We start from the raw sequence: 19,368 nt of genomic DNA, 5'->3' as shown, positions 1-19,368 counted from the left end.
AACCCCTTCGTACAAATTAAATCATCAAGTGCTTAATCCTAATTAAATAAAACTTCAACATACAAAAATAGAAATTCCAAATACTTTACATACATGACTACAACAAATGCAACTTTAATTAGTCGCCACAGAAAATGATAAAAAATCGTCACAAATGATTTTTCGCGCCAAACTTAAGGGCCGTTAAGAATAGTGTAGTCGCTAAAACTTAATTATTATTTTTTGTCACGACCCAAAAGAGAAACATTTGTAGCTTATTAGGCACAAATGAAATCAGATGGGAGTGTTTTTCCACAAGTATTAATAAGCAAGCTTAGTGCAATTGGAATATTAATGTTAATTCCAAGAATATTAGCTTTCAATGCAGTGCAAAGACAAATAGCAGCTTCAAGATCCAAAAGTCCACCTAATACCATACAACAATGCGGGTCGGGTGGGGTCCCAATGACCGCTCCGACCGGACCGTTCAACACGTTGGCACATACACCTAGTTTTAGGGCATCCCTAGGGCAATGTCCCTTGGATGGGCTTGGGTTCGGGTTCGGGTAAGGGTTAGGGTTAGGGTTTGGTTTAGGAATTGGTGGATTGGGACAACCAGTCCAGCAACCACTTACAAGGTTAAAGAAAAGAATGTTGAAGAACAAAAAGAGAGTAACTAAGTATCTCTTTGAATCCATGACAAAGTAGAGCTAACTTATGTTTTGTATTGCTACTATGTTTATGAGGTTTAGGGCATAATGAAATTGAGGTGTGTATTTATAGGCAAATTTGTGGCAAAGTTATATACATGATCAGGGTAAGAAATCAAGCTATTCTATCTTTTGAGGAGCCTTTGGATAATATTAGTATATTATTATTTATTTTGTACAAATGGTATACAATCTATCCCAATTTTTGTGATACTGTTCAAATTTTGAGAGTCAATTTTTTATATTTTAATCGTGAATTTAGCTTGAAAATGTGCCAAACGTCTTTTGAAACAAACTCTTAACCCTCACAAGGTAGGGGGTTAAGTTTACGCACACATCACCATCCACAGTTCCACTTATGAGATTACACCAGATATGTTGTTGTTGTTGAAACTAAATCGACATGGAATCTTTAAAAAAAGTTGAACAAAATTTACGTTTTTGGAATCATAATAATCGATCATTCAAAATCTTTATAATGTGTTTAATTAATTGTTTAACTTTCAAAACCTAAAGTATATCACATAAATTAAGTCGGAATCGAAGAGAATATATAACTTGAATTCTATTTGAAATAATTAAGAAATGAAAGATAGAATTTTGGCATGCATGCAAAGTTGCAGACATGTGAACTAATGCTAGCCTGGAATAAAAGGTGGCTAATAATTTAAAAGCAGAGAACTATTGGCCCAAATTAATTTGGACAAGCTTTGTGTAGATCTTTTTCTTCAAAGTTGAATGTTTTAGTACTTTGGAGTTTATTTTATTGATTTTTGGGGGGGATCACAACTCAGACCAATAGGCACAATAGGTACAGAAAATACACCCGTGACTTCCCATTGGCCTTGTAGTTTGTGTCATTCTTTCTTAACTTTTGATTCTATCTACTTGTACCTATTGGACTAGGGTCGTAAAGATAAGAAACTTAGGGGTCGTTTGATGTGATGGATAAAGAGAGTTAATCTCGGAATAAATTTTGAACACCATTTAATCCTTTGTTTGGTTGCACATCATGGGATAACTTATCTCAGGATTAATAACTAGTCCTGGGATAAGTTATCCCTATCTTTGGATAGAATAGTAATATAGGGATAACTTATCCCGGTATAAGATAGATAAAATGACAAAAGTATCCCTTTAAACTCTTTTTATACCTCATTTTTTATATCCATGTAAAATCATATATTATTTTAAATACCATGTATAATAATAGTTATGACCTTCACTACTCCTTATTTTTATTATAATAATTCTTCATATTTTAAAAAAAAATTACAATATATAAATATAATTTTATTTATGAATTTATTTGACTAATTCTTATGTTTATTTATATTTTAATTTAATTTTCTTACTATCGAATTACATATTTTTAATTGTATATTCTTTTAGCCACTTGAAAATTTATATTTTATATATCAATTAAAATGAGAGATAAAACGAAATGCTACGGTACTGAATACAAGCTTCCCGTGCAGTTTTCTCTGAAATTAGTTTATATTGGTATTCTTTTTAGCTAGATCTTTTGTGTATTTTTTATTTTTTTTATCTTCTTTTCATCTCATGTATGCTAATTTCAGAATTCTATTGTTAGTTCACATAGATTTTGAAGGAAATAGTAACATGAAATATGATTTTAAAATGAAGATAATTACTTTAGTATTTTACAATTTAAGAATGAAACGTGTTTAAATGAAGTAACATAAATAATAAATCATTTTGTACTTTTAACAAATTTAGATGAAAATTTTATTCTTAAATACATTTGGTACAACTATGGAAATGCACACACAAAAATATTTAAGCTAAATAAGACAAAAGTTTTATTTTTAAGAATAAATAACTACTGCTTGAAAAGAAAATATATATAAAAAAAACTAAATAAATTGAAGGGTATTTTCGCAAACAAACAACTTATTCTTAGAATTTATGTAATGCATATTGTATTGAAAGCAACCAATCAAACGGTCAATAAGAAATAATTTCAGCATAACTTATTCCAGCATAACTTATTCCAGCATAACTTATCACATCATAACTAATCTCATCATAACTTGTATTCAAACCAAACGACCCCTGATATCTAACTTAACCCTAAAAACCAACTCATGATGGGAGAATTATCCAAATCCATATAAGAAGACAACTCCAATCTCCAACCAATGTGAGACTTTAACCTACTCTAAAAACCCCTTCACGTCCAAGTCCAACTGGAGCGTGGACCGGGAGTCCAAACAGGGATGAACCTGGCTCTGATACCATGTAAGATATGACACCTGAGCCTAATTCAACCCCAAAAATTAGGTCATGAAGGGAGGATTGTCCAAGTCCATTCTCCAACCAACGTGGAACTTTAACCCATCCTAACAAAAATATGGCATAGTGATCAATGAAGTGGTTGAAAGTCCTGAAGTCTTAGTTTCAAAATTCAATGGAGACTATATCCTATCCTTGATGGAAAAAAAAATTCACCATTCTTACAGGAGAATCATATGTAATTTAAGTCCATTGTTGTTAGGGAAATGTAAATTGTGCAGTACATGTATAGTTGTACATTTGGCTTTGTCGACCAATATTACCTTCATGCTAAACGTGGCCCATCCCCAACTCAGAAACTAGGCCCAATAAACACTGCATGCCCAACTAACCTTTGGGAAAATTATGCAAAATAACAAACATTTAGCCTATATTATGTATTATAGCTATAGTTTAAGAAAATTATAATTCGCGGCTATAATTTTCCTTATTCTTGTTGTTTGCCTGATTTGTATAAATCTAGAATTTGTATAATTCGGTTCCTGATTATACAAATCCAGAATTTTGTATATGTTTATCCTAGCTATTTGTATACGATTTATGAAAAACTCATAATAAATTATCCTATTTTTATATTTGCAAGCGAAATATACAAACAAAGTTCTGAAAAATTCCTAAATGTATAAATACAAAATTTGTATATACTTACCCTATTTGTATATTCGCAAACGAAATATACAAACAGGCAAAAATATACAAACCACAACCTCCATAGCAAACATAACTATACCTATGAAGCGCAATTATTAAAACTATAGATATAGAGCCTTATCGTGTCAAACTATGCTTGCTATTTCCAAAATTTTCTCTTAAATAAATTAACAAGACTAGTTTAGTAGGTATAAAACAAAACACTATGCCAACGACAATAATTTGAGCTGGGTGATCTTGGCCACATTCATGAAAGAATATTCTTAATCTAATTAATACCGATGAAGCCCACTTGCTAGCTCCTTCTGACGCCCGTGACTAGATTATTAAACTATAAAATTCCATGATCGTACAATTTATAGATCACAAGTTTGAGTCGTGAAATTAAACATTAATATTAGTATCCGTACTCCAAAAAGTGAACGTAGGATATTCTGTGCACCAAGCTGCCCTTCTAAAAATAAGAATTCCATATAAGAGAATCGGCTAGAGCTTTATTATAATTATATATTTCCTTTGCTTTCCTTTGGAGTAAAACACTTTAGTACCATGGGAATTTCCTGTCATGTTTTGAGATTCCAATTGAAATATTTAATTTACACTATGAAGTCATTAAAGTTAAATGCCAGTAATTATCTAAAGAGTTAATTGACTAGTAACCTAGAAAAAAGAAAACAACTTCTTACTATATAGTATATACTAACACTCAAAATATATTATACACTCTGCTGCAATAAATAAAGGATTTAGCGGTAATAATATAATTATCGCTATATTATATTTAGTGTCAATGATAAATATGAGGTATTTATAACCAACACTCTATATAAATATCACTAAAGGTTTTAGCGACACTGAATACAAGGAAATTAACTCAATTGTTGTTACTGTTATTACGACAATAAATTTTGCTTGCTAAAAAGTAAATTTGTCGCCACTAAATATCTCTTTTGTTTTGTTGTAGTGTCAGTGTATAGATAACATTGATAGAGGCCTATGGATGAAACAAAACAATATCTGCATAACTCTATCCAGCTACCTAATGACCGCTTAGAATATTATACTAGGTTGGAATTAATTAAACAAGGAACATGTCTACCTATATTAATTTAATTCCATCTTGACATATACCTCCAAGATCTACCAGCTAAAATTCCTTGCTTACATACATGGGGTTAAGAGTGTTTTCTAATCATTCTTCTAATCTTCTTGCATATTCATGCAACCTATAAAACCCAACCATCATTTTAATTATTCATCATCTCTTTAGCTAATTAATTACAAAGTTTTAAGTGTAATTAAGATGGCTAAGTCACTTGCCTTGTTTCTCCTACTCAATATCCTTTTCTTCACTGTGGTGAGTGCATGCAACACTTGCCATAAGCCAAAACCAAAACCAAAGCCAAAGCCAACGCCGAAGCCATGCCCCCCTCCTCCTTATTCAAAAGAAGGCAAATGCCCAAAAGATGCCTTGAAATTAGGTGTTTGTGCTAATGTGCTTAGTGGTTTGTTAAATGTAACACTTGGCACTCCACCTGTAAAACCATGCTGTAGTCTTATTGGAAATCTTGTGGATTTGGAGGCTGCTGTTTGTCTTTGCACTGCACTTAAGGCTAATATTTTGGGGATTAACCTTAATATCCCTATTTCACTGAGCTTACTTCTTAATGTTTGTAGCAAGGATGTTCCAAAGGGATTCATTTGTGCTTAAATGGTTCTCTGCCTTTTGTGTTTTTGATATTCATTTGTTTAGCAATTTCTGATGTTCTATTTGTTTATGCACTAAACATCTTGTTAGGTGCAAGGTTGTGATTTGTTTTGGATTGCTCATTGTTGGAATGACACCTCTTTGTGTGCCCTTTGGAAATAAATAATAAATTTCCTAGTATCACTTTCAGTTTGTATCCCTCTCTACTAGTGACAGAGTCAGAATTTTCATTAAAAGGTTCAAAATATGAAAAACTAGATACATAAAGAAGCCAAAGAGGTCTAATATCTACTAAATATACTTAAAAGGTACTCCCTCTGTCCCTAATTACTTGTCCACTTTTGAATTGACACGCCTATTAAGAAAACACTTATTAACATAGTGAGTTTACCATTTTACCCCTATTAATTATGAAGTGCATGAATTAAAAACTTAAGATTTTCAAGAAGTTGTACCTTTTTCAAAGTAATTAATTGAGGGTATAATAGGTAAAAGAAAATTGTCTTTTCTTGATTTGTCAAAATGGACAAGTAATTAGAGACAACTAAAAAAAAAAAGATGGATAAGTAATTAGGGACAGAGGGAGATGATTGGTGAGTATAACTTTCTGCCAAATAAACCCCCTTTATAATTCTCTTAGTAGTTCGATTGGTTGGCTACTTAACTCTTACTTTATTGGTGACAGTCGGCTTCCTTTTATAATTCTCTCCACATTTTCCTTTAACTCCCCTGCCCAGAATTTTTTATTTTAAAAAAAGGTTTACGAACTTTTTTCGATTCATCATATTGATATAGGAAGAAATACAATTTTTTTACTTTTATATACTTTTGAATATCTATAATTTTAATTTTAATTTTTTTAGTTAATCTAATCCAATTTAACTTCAAAGTTTAATCAAATTAACTCTCAGAAACGAAAAGTGTCAAAAATAAAAGCAACTTGGACAAATTTTATGCTGCGATTTTGCGCTCTCTATATGTGTTTTGACATTCTTAAGTAGTGTAGAATGTCTTAAACTGACTCCTTTACAAATTCAAAGTATGAGTTGATAATATATTTCATTATAGTTTTATGATTCATAGTATCTTTTCTACTTAAATACTTTTAATTACATATTTATAATTCTAATTAATAGGATCTATTCATTAAAAAGAATTGATTCAATATATTTTTATGTACTTATAAGTACACTATTGGATTTGAAGTAGATTTCAGATCAATTTATATTTAGTCCCGGGAGTACCTCATTAAATTTAGTTGCTTTAGACTTTAGAGAATTAATAGAATCTTGGGCATTTATATTTTATATTAAAATATGGAGTTATATAGAGATTTAAATGTCTTGATCATAGTATACTATAATAAAAAGTAACATGCATAGAAGAAATTTTAGCCCATCAATAGTATACTCCATGTCCTTCTAATATCAAAACATTTTAACATAAACTTCAAAAGATGATCACATTTATTTCATGAAAAGAAGGCAAGAACTATTGCCTCCCTTCTAAACAACTAGTATAAGCATACAAAACATCAAACACACTGAAAGAAATTAAACTCTATGAATTGGAAATTTGGCTTATTTGCATTGGAAGTTCTTGGGTGCATATTTGCCACAATTGTTGAGCAACAAGCTGAGTGAAAGTGGGATATTTAGATTAATTCCCAACACATTGGCTTTAAGGGCAGTGCAAAGGCAAACAGCAGCATCAAGGTCAACAAGTCCTTCAATTAGAGAGCAACATTTAGTCTTAGCTGGGCTACTTCCTATAACAAGGTGCAATAAGTCACCCAACAAATTGGCACAAGCATTTAGCTTAAGTGTGTCCTTTGGGCACTTACCCTTTGATGATGGGGTGGAGGGGGTAGAGGGTGTGGGGTTAGGGTAGTGGGGTTTGGGGTGTGGGGGTGGTGGGCATGGGACATTGGTGGAACTAACCATAGTGAAAAAAAGAATGTTCAATGTGAGAACAAGGGCAATTGAGTATGCACCAAACTTAGACATTTTTAAAAGTTAAGAAATTAGCACTCTCAACAATTTAATGTGGTTAATTAGTAGTGAAAATGTTGTTTGTTTGGTGTTTGAGATTATGAAAATGAGTGGCTATTTATAGATGGAAATTCTGATTTTTTTTTAAATTTTATTTTTCTATTTTTCAAAAAATTGAGAAAGTCCCATGTGGATATGTAGAGAATATTGCGTAGACAAGGAGTTGGCAAATGCAACTTGAGATACTACTATTCTTGAATTATAAATCTTTATTTTGGTGGATTTTATTACTTGTCTAATATGATCTTCTTCCTCAAAAATAAATTATTTATCCTTTATTTCCACATGCATGGGACTTAAATTATTTGAACATTGTTCTTGAATATGTTGGACCTGTGCCAAAACCTGGATCCCATCAAGATTAATTCTTACAAGTATATTTTTGTAACAAATATTGTTACAACATGCAAGATATGATAAATAATGAACGGTCAAAACAGTAAATTATATTAATAGTATAAAAGTTTTATATTTCATGTTGTCATTATATATAATTTAAATTAATCTTTTTAACATAACTACATATGTTCTTATATGCAAATTAAACTTAGTTACCTAACACTAAAAGACAGTAATTATGGCTCTAGAGCAGGATGATATATGGTAGAGAATGACATGCATGCATAATAAATAATTAAAATTAGGAAAAATTAAGCCGTGATTTCACATATTAATAATGTGCTAATGAGTAATTAGCCTTAGTAACAAGTGCTATCATCAGGGGTCCTGTGATCAATATTTTATGCTCGAGTTAATAACGTGATTAATAAAGTAATATAGATGGTAACTTGCAGGGTCGTCTCAACCATAAGGTCACTAAAGCAATCGCTTGAAATCCCAATTTTTTTGGGGCCCCCATTTTCTCTTAAAGATGTATGTATATATATATATATAGTTTTAAAAAAATCATGTATTGATAAATTTGAAAATATTTTTTTTGTATAGAAAATATAATTGAGAAATTGAATATTGTTTAGTTGATTGTAGTGTCTTTTCTAGATTCTTATGCGGCTAATTAATTATAGTATCCTTTCTAGTTTCGCATGTGACTATCTATTTTGTTGTCTAGCTCGTTTATATTTTGACGATTATCATGAATCAAAGTATTGTGTTCTTATACTTACTTTTCTTTATTCTCCTTTCACTGTTTTTTATTTTTTCATTATTGAATATTCTTAAGTCTCTCAAACGTTCAAACATTCTACATTATGTGATATCTATTGTTGTGTGTTTATAAAAAGATCAAATTTGTTTTTGGTGTCTTATTCAAATTTCAAGCACTAAAACTAATCAACACTATTTTAATATTATTTATTTACTTATCAAATTAATCGCTACACTATTTTAATATCATCATATTTTTAAATTTTTGAGTCATGTTTTATTATTCCAACTTTTTTTTTTTTGGAACCTAGGATAACCCGCAGTCGCTACAACCTCTGCCACAACCTCTGTCATTCGGGTGAACACTTTGTGCGCACTGGGTAAACCCCCTACTGTGTAATAGCCTGCAAACCACACTAGGGATGTAAAACGCACTAGGCAAGTCCTATGCGACAAGTTCGACTTAGAAGGCGTAGGATTACACTAGTATATTATAATTATTCAAATCTATATTTATCAACTAGAAAAAATAGGGCCTCTTTCTATATTGTTATCATAGAATGGCGTACCACGTTATCAATAACAATATAATATTATTTTATTTTTGCATATTGCGGTTGATTTAGTTATTACTATATATTAATTTAAAATTATTATAAAAAATTATTAATTTTAACTTCTAAATCCGTTATTAATTTCGAGCAATTGAAGAAGGCATTCTGAAATAATGAGACTCTTCTCATCGTGCTCCATCGTTAAGGTACACTAAATTCAAAACTATATCTCATTAATTAGGGCTCACCATTTCAAAGTCAATGCATTCATTCCATTTTATTGGAAAATATAAATAATCTAAAATGTTGTTTTCATAAAAAAAAAAGTTTAACTTATTTAATTTGTGCAACTAGTTGAATACTTTTTCGTCCTAAAATACTTGTCATATTTTATTTTTTGAGAATCAAATTATATGAACCTCATCAATACTAAAAAAATATATTTTCATCATCATAATGAAATGAAATGAATTGAATTGCAACTTGTAGTATTTTTTATATAATTTGATCTAATGCAACTTTAAAATATGATAATTATTTTGAGACAGAATAACTAGATAGTCTAATGTCATCACTTTTCTCTTTTGTAGAGGAGATTGTGTGGCCTATATATGTTCAAGTTTTTCATCAATAAATGTGGAAGTCAATATTAGAAGCACAATATGTAAAAAGAAAATTACTGGGAAGAACAATAATATTCTTTTGGATCAAAGTGTGAATACTGATCATATTAATTAAGGTTCTCAATTAATTTTATATCTATTTTTAGCACACACTATAATATGTGTGGTATTGATAGATCGTGGCAAAAAAATTGAAAAAAACACCGAAAATATTGACAATTTATCGTCAAAGATGCAAATGCAAAATTATGATTGGATAAGTATATTATTTAAATATTTTCAACCTTAACTTTTTATTTGGTGATTCATAATCATAGGAACATATATCTTTTAACACTTATTCGTGTTTTTATTCGATATTCAATATTTTTCATATTCAAGGCTCAAATCGAAGGCTCTAATTAATGGAAATTCAGTTTCATCCGATACGACATATCTATTGATGATTGTTCATATATTGAAAGTAAACTACATAGTTGCTCGTCCGGGTTTGAAAAAATATGTCGGCCTTGAACTATTACATATTCTAGAATGGACGAATTTTAGATTAAAATTTTGGAGAAAGTTCCTAAAATAAAATCCTCATATAATAAGGACTTTTCTAATAGTGACAGGAATAGACAGTTTTTTTTGTATTTAGTTCNGAATCAAATTATATGAACCTTCATCAATACTACAAAAAATATATTTTCATCATCATAATGAAATGAGATGAATTGAATTGCAACTTGTATTTTTTATATAGTTTTTGAATATCTAATTTTAATATCAGTATTAAATTAATTTAATTTGATCTAATGTAACTTTAAAATATGATAATTATTTTGAGACAAAATAACTAGATAGTCTAATGTCATCACTTTTCTCTTTTGTAGAGGAGATTGTGTAGCCTATATATGTTCAAGTTTTTCATCAATATGTGTGAAGTCAATATTAGAAGCACAATATGTAAAAAGAAAATTACTAGGAAGAACAATAATATTCTTTTGGATCAAATTGTGAATACTGATATTAATTAAGGTTCTCAATTAATTTTATATCTATTTTTAGCACACACTATAATGTGTGGTATTGATAGATCGTGGCAAATTTTTTTGAAAAAATCACCGAAAATATTGACAATTTATCGTCAAAGATGCAAATGCAAAATTATGATTGGATAAGTAAATTATTTAAATATTTTCAGCCTTAACTTTTTATTTGGCGATTCATAATCATAGGAACATATATCCTTTATCACTTATTCGTATTTTTATTAAATATTTAATATCTTTCATATTCAAGGCTCTAATTAATAGAGATTCAATCTCATCCGCTACAACATATCTATTGATGAGTGTTCATATATTGAAAGTAAACTACATAGTTGCTCGTCCGGGTTTGAAAAAACATGTCGGCCTTGAACTATTACATATTCTAGAATGTACGAATTTTAGATTAAAATTTTGGAGATAGTTCCTAAAATAAAATCCTCATATAATAAGGACTTTTCTAATAGTGACAGGAATAGACAGTTTTTTTTGTATTTAGTTCATTTATTCAAAGTAAACTATCATGGTTTGGAAAATAAAAATAAATTGTACTTAAATTTTGAAAATTTAATGAAAACAACTTGATCCACTATGCTATTTATTTGTTTGTTTTGTTGTTTTATGCATAAACTGCGCAATAGCTGCCTAGAAATTCAACCAATTGTGACAGGACAGCTCCCATTCTTCTTTATCCATTTTTTATTTTAATTTCCTTAATCTTTTGGTCTAGACAAGATCTAGAGATAATAATAATAATAATAATATTAAAAAAAACTAATTACGGATAAATTATACTACTAAACAATAAAAAAATATGATAATTTTATTGATTGACGGATTATCAAGATATCATATTAGGTTCGAGCTCTTTAATGATAAAATCACAACAGATTTTACAGCTATTTTTAAAATCTACACTATATATTAAAAGTGAATTATACATGTATTAAAATTATATAGCTATAAATGATAAATATTTTCTAAATATGACGTATTTTAGGTAAGTTACCCTTAACTCATTTCCCAGCCCAAACTTGTTTTTACTTGCTTTTGGGCTTACTGGACTATTTTTCATGGGCCAATTTTAGGGTCTTCTTTTAAGACATAGCCGTATGTATAAAATGTTTCAAGTTTAGCCATTAAAATTAATGTCAGGCCTTTTTTATTGTAACTGGAAAAATTACTGAAATACACGTCTTATGTTTCCCTTATTTCTAATATTTCCTTCTATTTCTAAAAACCTCTAAAATCCCTTATTTCTCTCCTAATTCTAAATTATTTTATAATGTATCCGAGCTACATATTCTGTATTCGATTTATTTTATAATGTATCCGAACTAGTTTTTAATGTATCTGAGCTACATATTATGTATCCGGTTTGTTTTACTTTTTCAGGGATTAATATAATTACAAACTAAATAGGGATAGATTATAATTTCATATTAAAACTATGTGATTCCTAAAATTTATACAAATAATAATCGTATCTGAAATTTAGCATCAAGTTTCTTCTCTTTTTTTTTGCATGAATTTTTAGGGTTATTAAAAAGAAAAAATTAGATGCCCAATATTTTCAAAGCATATTACTAATTGAGTATAGTTCATATACTTTATTAGTGTAAATGGTTTTACATTATTAAATCACTTGGATAATTTTATATGTAACCGTCGGTAAAAAGAGATAGTAAAAACTTATCCATTCGGTTGTTTGTTTACACCAAATAGTATCAATTTATCATAGTTAAGTAATTGAACGAGATAATATTTATTTATTAAAAATATATACAAACATATGACATATATCCATTAATTTAATATAAACATCCTGCATAAATAATTTTTTATCAAATGAGATAAATTATTAACTAGGAAAATAAGGTAAGTTACCTACTAAAACATGTTAAAAGACACGTTAGTGAGCGTTCTATTCCCTATCTAGTAATCTCCTCTTCCATCCTTCGCCCATTTTTTATTTTTAGTTTTTAAAAAAGTACATAAAATAAATCATTGATACTAAAAAAAAAAAACAGATACTGATCAAGTACCATGGCATTCTGGGCAAAAATCACGGGCTAGAAAAAAAAACAAATAAAATTCCTAGATTTTGGAACTCAACAAGAGGAACATGGCAACTTGTTTTCCTTCTTCACATGTGCCTTGATGCTTCCAAGATGTACAAAAATATGCTACACTAATTCTTAGCCAGCCTAAATTCCTGACCTTTTTTTGTTTTGGTTCCCGCTGGTATTTGAAATCTGTACTGGGGCATGACTATATTTGAGTTCGCGCATTGAGTTCGATTGAGTGAATGAGGGAAGGTTGCCCCGGGGTACCGATATTGCATTTTCTGAGACTCGAATCTAAGATCTCTAAATAAGGGTGGAGCTGACGCATCCAGGATAAAAGTTTTGTTGGTTCAGCATTTAAAATTTTTATCTTTAATTTGAACTCATTATATCAGTTCATATTTACTATTTATTAAAAATCTCATTAATCTTTACTCATAAATTATATACATCGTAACCAAAAGTATCGGATTTAGATAATCCGATAACAAAATGTTACATCCACTTCTGGTGAAGGAATCTCAATCATTCAATTACATGTTGGTTAAATTCCTGACTTACACATGGTTAAAAAATGTTTTTTCTTGTTATTATTTTAATCTCCCTTCCTTATACATGAACCCTATAAAAACCCAACCATATTAATACATTCTTCATCATTTCTCTAAATAGCAAATTAAATCAATTGCAAAATGGCTAAGTCACTTGCCTTTTTTCTTGTATTTAATGTCCTTTTTTTCACTATGGTCAGTGCATGCTACACTTGCCCTGGCCCAATTAAACCAACACCAACACCAAGTCCATCTCCTAATTCTCAAACCAAATGCCCAAAAGATGCCTTAAAATTAGGTATTTGTGCTAATGTGCTTAATGGTTTATTAAATGTAACACTTGGAACTCCACCTGTAAAACCATGTTGTAGTCTTATTGGAAATCTTGTGGATTTGGAAGCTGCTGTTTGTCTTTGCACTGCACTTAAGGCTAATATTTTGGGGATTAACCTTAATATCCCTATTTCACTAAGCTTACTTCTTAATGTTTGTAGCAAGGAGGCTCCAAAGGAATTTATTTGTCCCTAAATGACTTTTAATTAGTTGAGTTTGCTTCTACATTTTTCATTTGTTCCCACATTTCCCATGGGGTTAATTTATTTTCGATTTTTCGTTGGAATTAAATAGCGCGGTTTGCGCTATTAGTGTTTGTACGTCTCGTTGAATTAATATATTTCTAATTAGTGTGCCTTATTATAGTTCTCATGGGGATTTTTTTCCCTCGTTGCTTATCATACAATACTCTCTAAGTGTACTATTTTACTTGTCCAGTATTCGTAAAAAAACATTCACTTTTACTTATTTCTTTAACATATTAAAAAAAAAAAAATTATTTCCCATGATTTATCCTTAATATTCATTACTTATTCTCAAATTATTTTTTAAGATCTAATATTAAACGTCTATGATAAAATACTTACATATTAATCGTTATTTCTTAAAGAGCGTGAAAAAATTAAAATAAACAAGTAAAATTGAACGGACAAATTTTTGTTTATTTCGTCACTTGTTTTACTTGATAAATAAGAAATTTACTAAATTGTACGCGGGAGGGAAAAAATGGACTTGCTGCACCTGGTACGTACTTAATTACTTCAAAATCACATGGATTTATCATGGTTAAATAATAAATTAAAGTGAGAATATCTATTAATTTAATTATATAATATAATGTAGCAACCTCACGGGAAGAGTTAGACGTCAATGTAAGGTTCCACTGAATCTAGAAAACGTTGATTCAAACTTTATATTTATATTAAGAAATTCACCTAATTTAAATAAAAATAAAATTTACATCCTAATAATTACTAATATATATTATCGCGCTATAAGTCTATAACAATGTCTCTTTTTAATCTGTTGTTATTGTCTGATGTAGTTTTTGGGGTTATAACATGGGTATTTATGATTATTCTTTTTTTGTAACATTCTCACAGAATCTAACAAATAGAGTTAATTAAAAAATTATTTAACAAAGATTAAAAGTATTCATTTTTGATAAATTTAAAGGACGAAAATTACTCAAAAATATATTTAAGAGACTAGTCGTACTTTTGTAGTTTTTGCCATGTGTAGATTATTGTGTTTTCAATATCACATTATTTTTTACGTTTGTTAGTGTTCCTTTTTTGTAGAGTCATTACAACAAAAATAACTTTTAGTGACAATAAATATACACATTAACAAAGAGGGCTAAAACATTACCGACATTAGTTAATTGTCATTGGATCCAATGTCGCTAAAGTTTTTAGGTACATTTACAAAGAGTGTTATTTGTTGCTAAAAATACATTTTTAAATTAAATTATTGTCATGAATTAATTGTCGCTAAAGATAATTTTTTATGTAGTGAATTTTGCACCGTTTTTCTTATTAATAACTATGCTTTATTCATTGTTTTCTTCTTTCTTTTCTTGAATTAAATATACTTCAGCCGAAGATCTTTCGGAAACAATCTCTCTATCTCCACGATCTTCATTGTTTTATTTTAAAGTGTGGGACCCTTGGTACCTTCCTATTATGTCCGTGACTCAAGAAAGTCCTTAGATTCCCACTACACCTATCAAAAGATGCAAGTTGATCCATATGCTTCAACAAAGAAATGACCATATTTTCGACTAATTATATAATTATTCTATTTTCCCAGATTTAACTAACACAAAAATCCAAATATTAGAAGCATAAATTCTGCTAAACCTATTCCCATTTGTTGATCCAGATCAAGGGAATTAAATGACTAAGCATGATTTGACCTCATTTTTGCCTTTTAGGTAAAAGTGACAATCTTACAGAATTTAAATTAAGCAATTATCAATAATACAACCATAAAAAAACAAATTAAAAAATAATTAGAGAATGCAACCATGCATCTCTTTAATTAACTTTAATCAAATGTCCCTACTCTTTATTTTAACCACTTTTGGTACTTCTAGAGGAAGAATATTGTACAAGACATAAGCAAGGAAAAATTGAACTTCATCTTACTTATGGCAAAGGCTAGAGATTAAATGAACAACGCCAAACCTAAAAATAAAACAGAAAAACTACAAAACCAATAAAAAATATATATACACTAATTAATATCACTACACAAAGAAGAAAAATGGACAATTTTTGTCGCTAAATAACAAAAAATTATCTCTAGTTCATTTTAACGAGGGATTCTTCTTTTTATTATTTATTTTTTACTTTAGTGATGTTCACTCCAAAATATTGTGGAAAAGTAAAAAGAATAAAACTAATACAAGAAGCTAGTTAACTTCAAATGCTCATATATTTAAGGTAAAAGGGTGTTTAATTATTCTTAATTGAAACCAAACTAGTACTAATATATATTTTAGAACACATAAATCTGAAATAGCACTGTCAATTCCTTTTTTCATTTTTCGTTGCCACTAACACAAATTCCTTTTTAATTCTAAGAACGTAATTCTTTTATAGTTGACAATATTAGTCTATATACTAAGCCAATAGCTTAAAATTTATAAAATTAAAGTGTATTTAACATTTTTAAAAAATAAGAATTAGTTATGAAATTACACAACTAGAAAATATGGAATTAGCTATGAAGTTTGTCGGTAATCCCTAGCTAAATAGATTTTCTTATAATTACTCGCTAATCCATAGCTAAAATAGGATTAGTATAAATTTTTAATTGTTTAGATACAAAATTTTGTCTATCGCTAATTCCTTGTACTACAGTAGATTCATCACTAATCTGTCGCTAAATAGCTCACAACTAAGAGGTAATTGGGATAGCTAATAGGTAGATCTAGTAAAGTTACATTTTTCATCTTAAATATGCAAATTTCTTTTCTTATATTTTGTCCATTATACGTGTAGACTGGCGAGGAACATGGCAATTTGCAACACTTCATGCACTACAAAAAAATACTCAATTTATGGGGGTTATTTTGTCAATTTGAAGCAGTTTTTGACCCTCACAATAAAAATTGCAGCGGTTTTTAAAAATGCTTCAATTACCTTTGTCACGAGCATATTTGTGGTGGTTTTAAGAAACCTCCATGACGACCGCCACAAAATCACTTTTTAATTTGTGGAGGTTTTTTTAAATCAATTTGTGACAGTTTATAACCTCCACCATATTCTTTTAATATTTTTAAAAATATATGTTTGCATGGATTTAAAATTGCCACGAAATGATATGAATATTCACAAAATCTAATTTGTGGAGGTTTGTGACCGCCACAAATTGTTATATTTCTATAAAAATAAAATTACATCAAGCCTTTGTAATAATTCATATAAATACTTTCTAAATATTTGATGTAAATCATATTACATTTTACAAATCAGTAATAAAAACTCATGTATAGCAACTTGAGTGTTACAACTTAAAATCTAAAATAGTTCCATATCAAATAATTATTAAAAAGAAGTACTATGCAGTTATTTGGTAACTTGAATTGGTGCCATTACTTTTTTTTTTTCAAGGTGAAGCAAACTCGATCTTCATCATCACTTCATCACTAGGTTGAAAGCTTGAAACCATAAATAATTTATACGTAATTAGATAAACAAATATTGATATATATATCCTTGTACACCTTGATACAAGAAGAAAAATCGAAATTTAATTCATTTAAAACATAAATTCATATGAACCATTGACTTTAATAAGCTATTAGTGAGGTCGTACTCATCAATTTAAAGAGAATGTAAATATTTTTAAGCTCTCACCCAAAAAGAAGTAACATGATGTGGTTTATTTCTATCATACCTTGCTACCCATTTAAGTATGTTGTATGAAACAGTTATATTTTCTCCTCCCTTAAGGCATTCTTAGATGAGATAAAACTAATATGATAGTTGTCAATAAGAATCAAATAGATTCAAGATTTAATAAAACGCTAGTCGTCGTTCATAGTTACATAAAAATAAAACTGAGGCTTATCTTCAATCAATTGAAGGTCATGTATAATTGTCTTTATGGTGCGTTGAAAACTCAAGAAAAATATCCTGAAATATATAAAAGTATAGCTACATTAAGTTTAACAACTTACAAAGTACATATTTATTTTCAAATTAAAAAAATATATATATAAATCTCAAATTTTAGTGTGAATTCTGAAATTCAAGTGACAGAAAATTACCTTTATATTCACAAAAATATTATGATCAAATCCGCATGTTGTACACACTTATTGCTCTGAGAATCACTTCATAAAACCTACAAAGAAGAAGTCAATTAAAAAAAATTACACATGCACACACAAAATTCTGATTGAACAAAAGAACAAAATAATTTAAAAAAAAAAGAAAAGGGAGAGAGCATTTTAAGAGTTACCGAATTGTGGAAGTGGGGAAGTGGGATAGAGATTTGGGAGTTTATTTTGTAGTGGGAAGGGAGAATTTGTATTTGTTTTGGTTTCAAATTTTTTTGGGAGGGAATTTTAGTCCTTAGAAATTTTTTATTTTGTGGGAAAAAAAGGTATGCCTTTTAGGATTTTGGTTAGACTAATTAGGTTAAAAGTTTCCTTATAGCTACTAATAACTAATAATTAGTAATTAAAATATTTTATCTTGAAAATCAAATATTATAAGAGCTTAAATAAAATTAAATGCGCACACACATAAATATAATAAATATAACAATTGATAAGACATCTATATTTTATTTTAAAATTCGTAAATTTATTAGAGAAATAAAAACTAGAAGTAGAATTCAAATTATATTTAACTCATTAACGTAAAATGATCTAGCACAAATCAGACTTAGTAATGTGTGTTTGGCCATAAAAATTAAATTAGTGCAATTAATAGGTAGTAATTACATAGTTTAGTAATTGCACAATATAGTTATTACAAGTATTTATTTTTTATCAGATATAATTATAATTGTTTTGTTATATTGCACAAGTATAATTACACATTTAGGCTAAATTTTCAAAATAAATTTTGTTGTCAAAATTTAATATAAAGTAGCAATATATAAAAATAAAACACTAAAAAGAAGTTGAATAGACAAAGTAGAAAAGGAATATTTTGATAGTACGTTAATGATATATATAAAGTATAGAAAGAGAACGATGTATATCTGTGTCATTGTGTATACGTATATTGTGTTAGTTAAATTTTATTACTATTTGTCATTAATCATAAAATATGAATATTTAATAATACATCAAAAATAAAAGATATATAAAAGGGATATATTTTCTAAAATATTACAAATTTATGGGAGTTAATAATCGCCACGAATTATGAAATTGTGGTGATTTCCAAACCTCCTCAATATAATTGTCACAAAAAGATTTATTTAGTAGGGGTTAAAACAAACGTCACAAAATAAAGTAATAGAAGAGGTTTTTAAAACTTCCACAAATAAACTGCTACAAATTGAGCATTTTTTTTGTAGTGGTCTATGATAGTATATACATTTGTAAAGAGATTTGAATAATTATCCATGCCAGCTAAAACTTAATTTTAGTATTATTTATTATATATTTTACATGACTATGATGTTTAATTTTGCAATCCTATAAATAGCCACCTCCTATAATCT

The 19,368-nt window shown here is 28.7% G+C and overlaps 4 protein-coding genes across 5 annotated transcripts; 2 read left to right on the top strand and 2 right to left on the bottom strand.

Annotated features, from left to right (window-relative positions):
• Positions 1-234: 234 nt before the first annotated feature.
• Positions 235-745, bottom strand: LOC125878465 (14 kDa proline-rich protein DC2.15-like). Its single transcript, XM_049559723.1, has one exon. The coding sequence runs from the start codon at positions 675-677 to the stop codon at positions 258-260; it is 420 nt and encodes a 139-aa protein (XP_049415680.1). The 5' UTR covers positions 678-745; the 3' UTR covers positions 235-257.
• Positions 746-4,920: 4,175 nt separating this feature from the next.
• On the top strand, positions 4,921-5,544 carry LOC125878467 (14 kDa proline-rich protein DC2.15-like). Its single transcript, XM_049559725.1, has one exon. The coding sequence runs from the start codon at positions 4,960-4,962 to the stop codon at positions 5,365-5,367; it is 408 nt and encodes a 135-aa protein (XP_049415682.1). The 5' UTR covers positions 4,921-4,959; the 3' UTR covers positions 5,368-5,544.
• Positions 5,545-6,791: 1,247 nt separating this feature from the next.
• LOC125878462 (14 kDa proline-rich protein DC2.15-like) lies at positions 6,792-7,385 on the bottom strand. The gene has a single exon (XM_049559720.1). The coding sequence runs from the start codon at positions 7,368-7,370 to the stop codon at positions 6,945-6,947; it is 426 nt and encodes a 141-aa protein (XP_049415677.1). The 5' UTR covers positions 7,371-7,385; the 3' UTR covers positions 6,792-6,944.
• Positions 7,386-13,479: 6,094 nt separating this feature from the next.
• LOC125878469 (14 kDa proline-rich protein DC2.15-like) lies at positions 13,480-14,029 on the top strand. Of its 2 annotated transcripts, XM_049559726.1 has the most exons (2): positions 13,486-13,564; positions 13,628-14,029. In XM_049559726.1, exons 1-2 carry the CDS (start codon positions 13,486-13,488, stop codon positions 13,870-13,872), a joined length of 324 nt encoding a protein of 107 aa, XP_049415683.1. In that variant the 3' UTR covers positions 13,873-14,029. The 2 variants fall into 2 exon arrangements, with proteins under 2 accessions (XP_049415684.1, XP_049415683.1); XM_049559727.1 differs by having other exon boundaries at positions 13,480-14,029.
• The last annotated feature ends 5,339 nt before the right edge of the window (positions 14,030-19,368 follow it).

Source organism: Solanum stenotomum, chromosome 10 (assembly GCF_019186545.1).
Source record: "Solanum stenotomum isolate F172 chromosome 10, ASM1918654v1, whole genome shotgun sequence".
In the NCBI taxonomy this organism is placed as follows: Eukaryota; Viridiplantae; Streptophyta; class Magnoliopsida; order Solanales; family Solanaceae; genus Solanum; species Solanum stenotomum.
Note: the sequence above shows the minus strand (reverse complement) of the source record. Positions and strands in the feature narration are given on the sequence as shown.

Bases quoted from the DNA above. Each gene is read 5' to 3' on its own strand.
- LOC125878465 (XM_049559723.1), bottom strand. From the start codon at position 677: ATGGATTCAAAGAGATACTTAGTTACTCTCTTTTTGTTCTTCAACATT.
- LOC125878467 (XM_049559725.1), top strand. From the start codon at position 4,960: ATGGCTAAGTCACTTGCCTTGTTTCTCCTACTCAATATCCTTTTCTTC.
- LOC125878462 (XM_049559720.1), bottom strand. From the start codon at position 7,370: ATGTCTAAGTTTGGTGCATACTCAATTGCCCTTGTTCTCACATTGAAC.
- LOC125878469 (XM_049559727.1), top strand. From the start codon at position 13,486: ATGGCTAAGTCACTTGCCTTTTTTCTTGTATTTAATGTCCTTTTTTTC.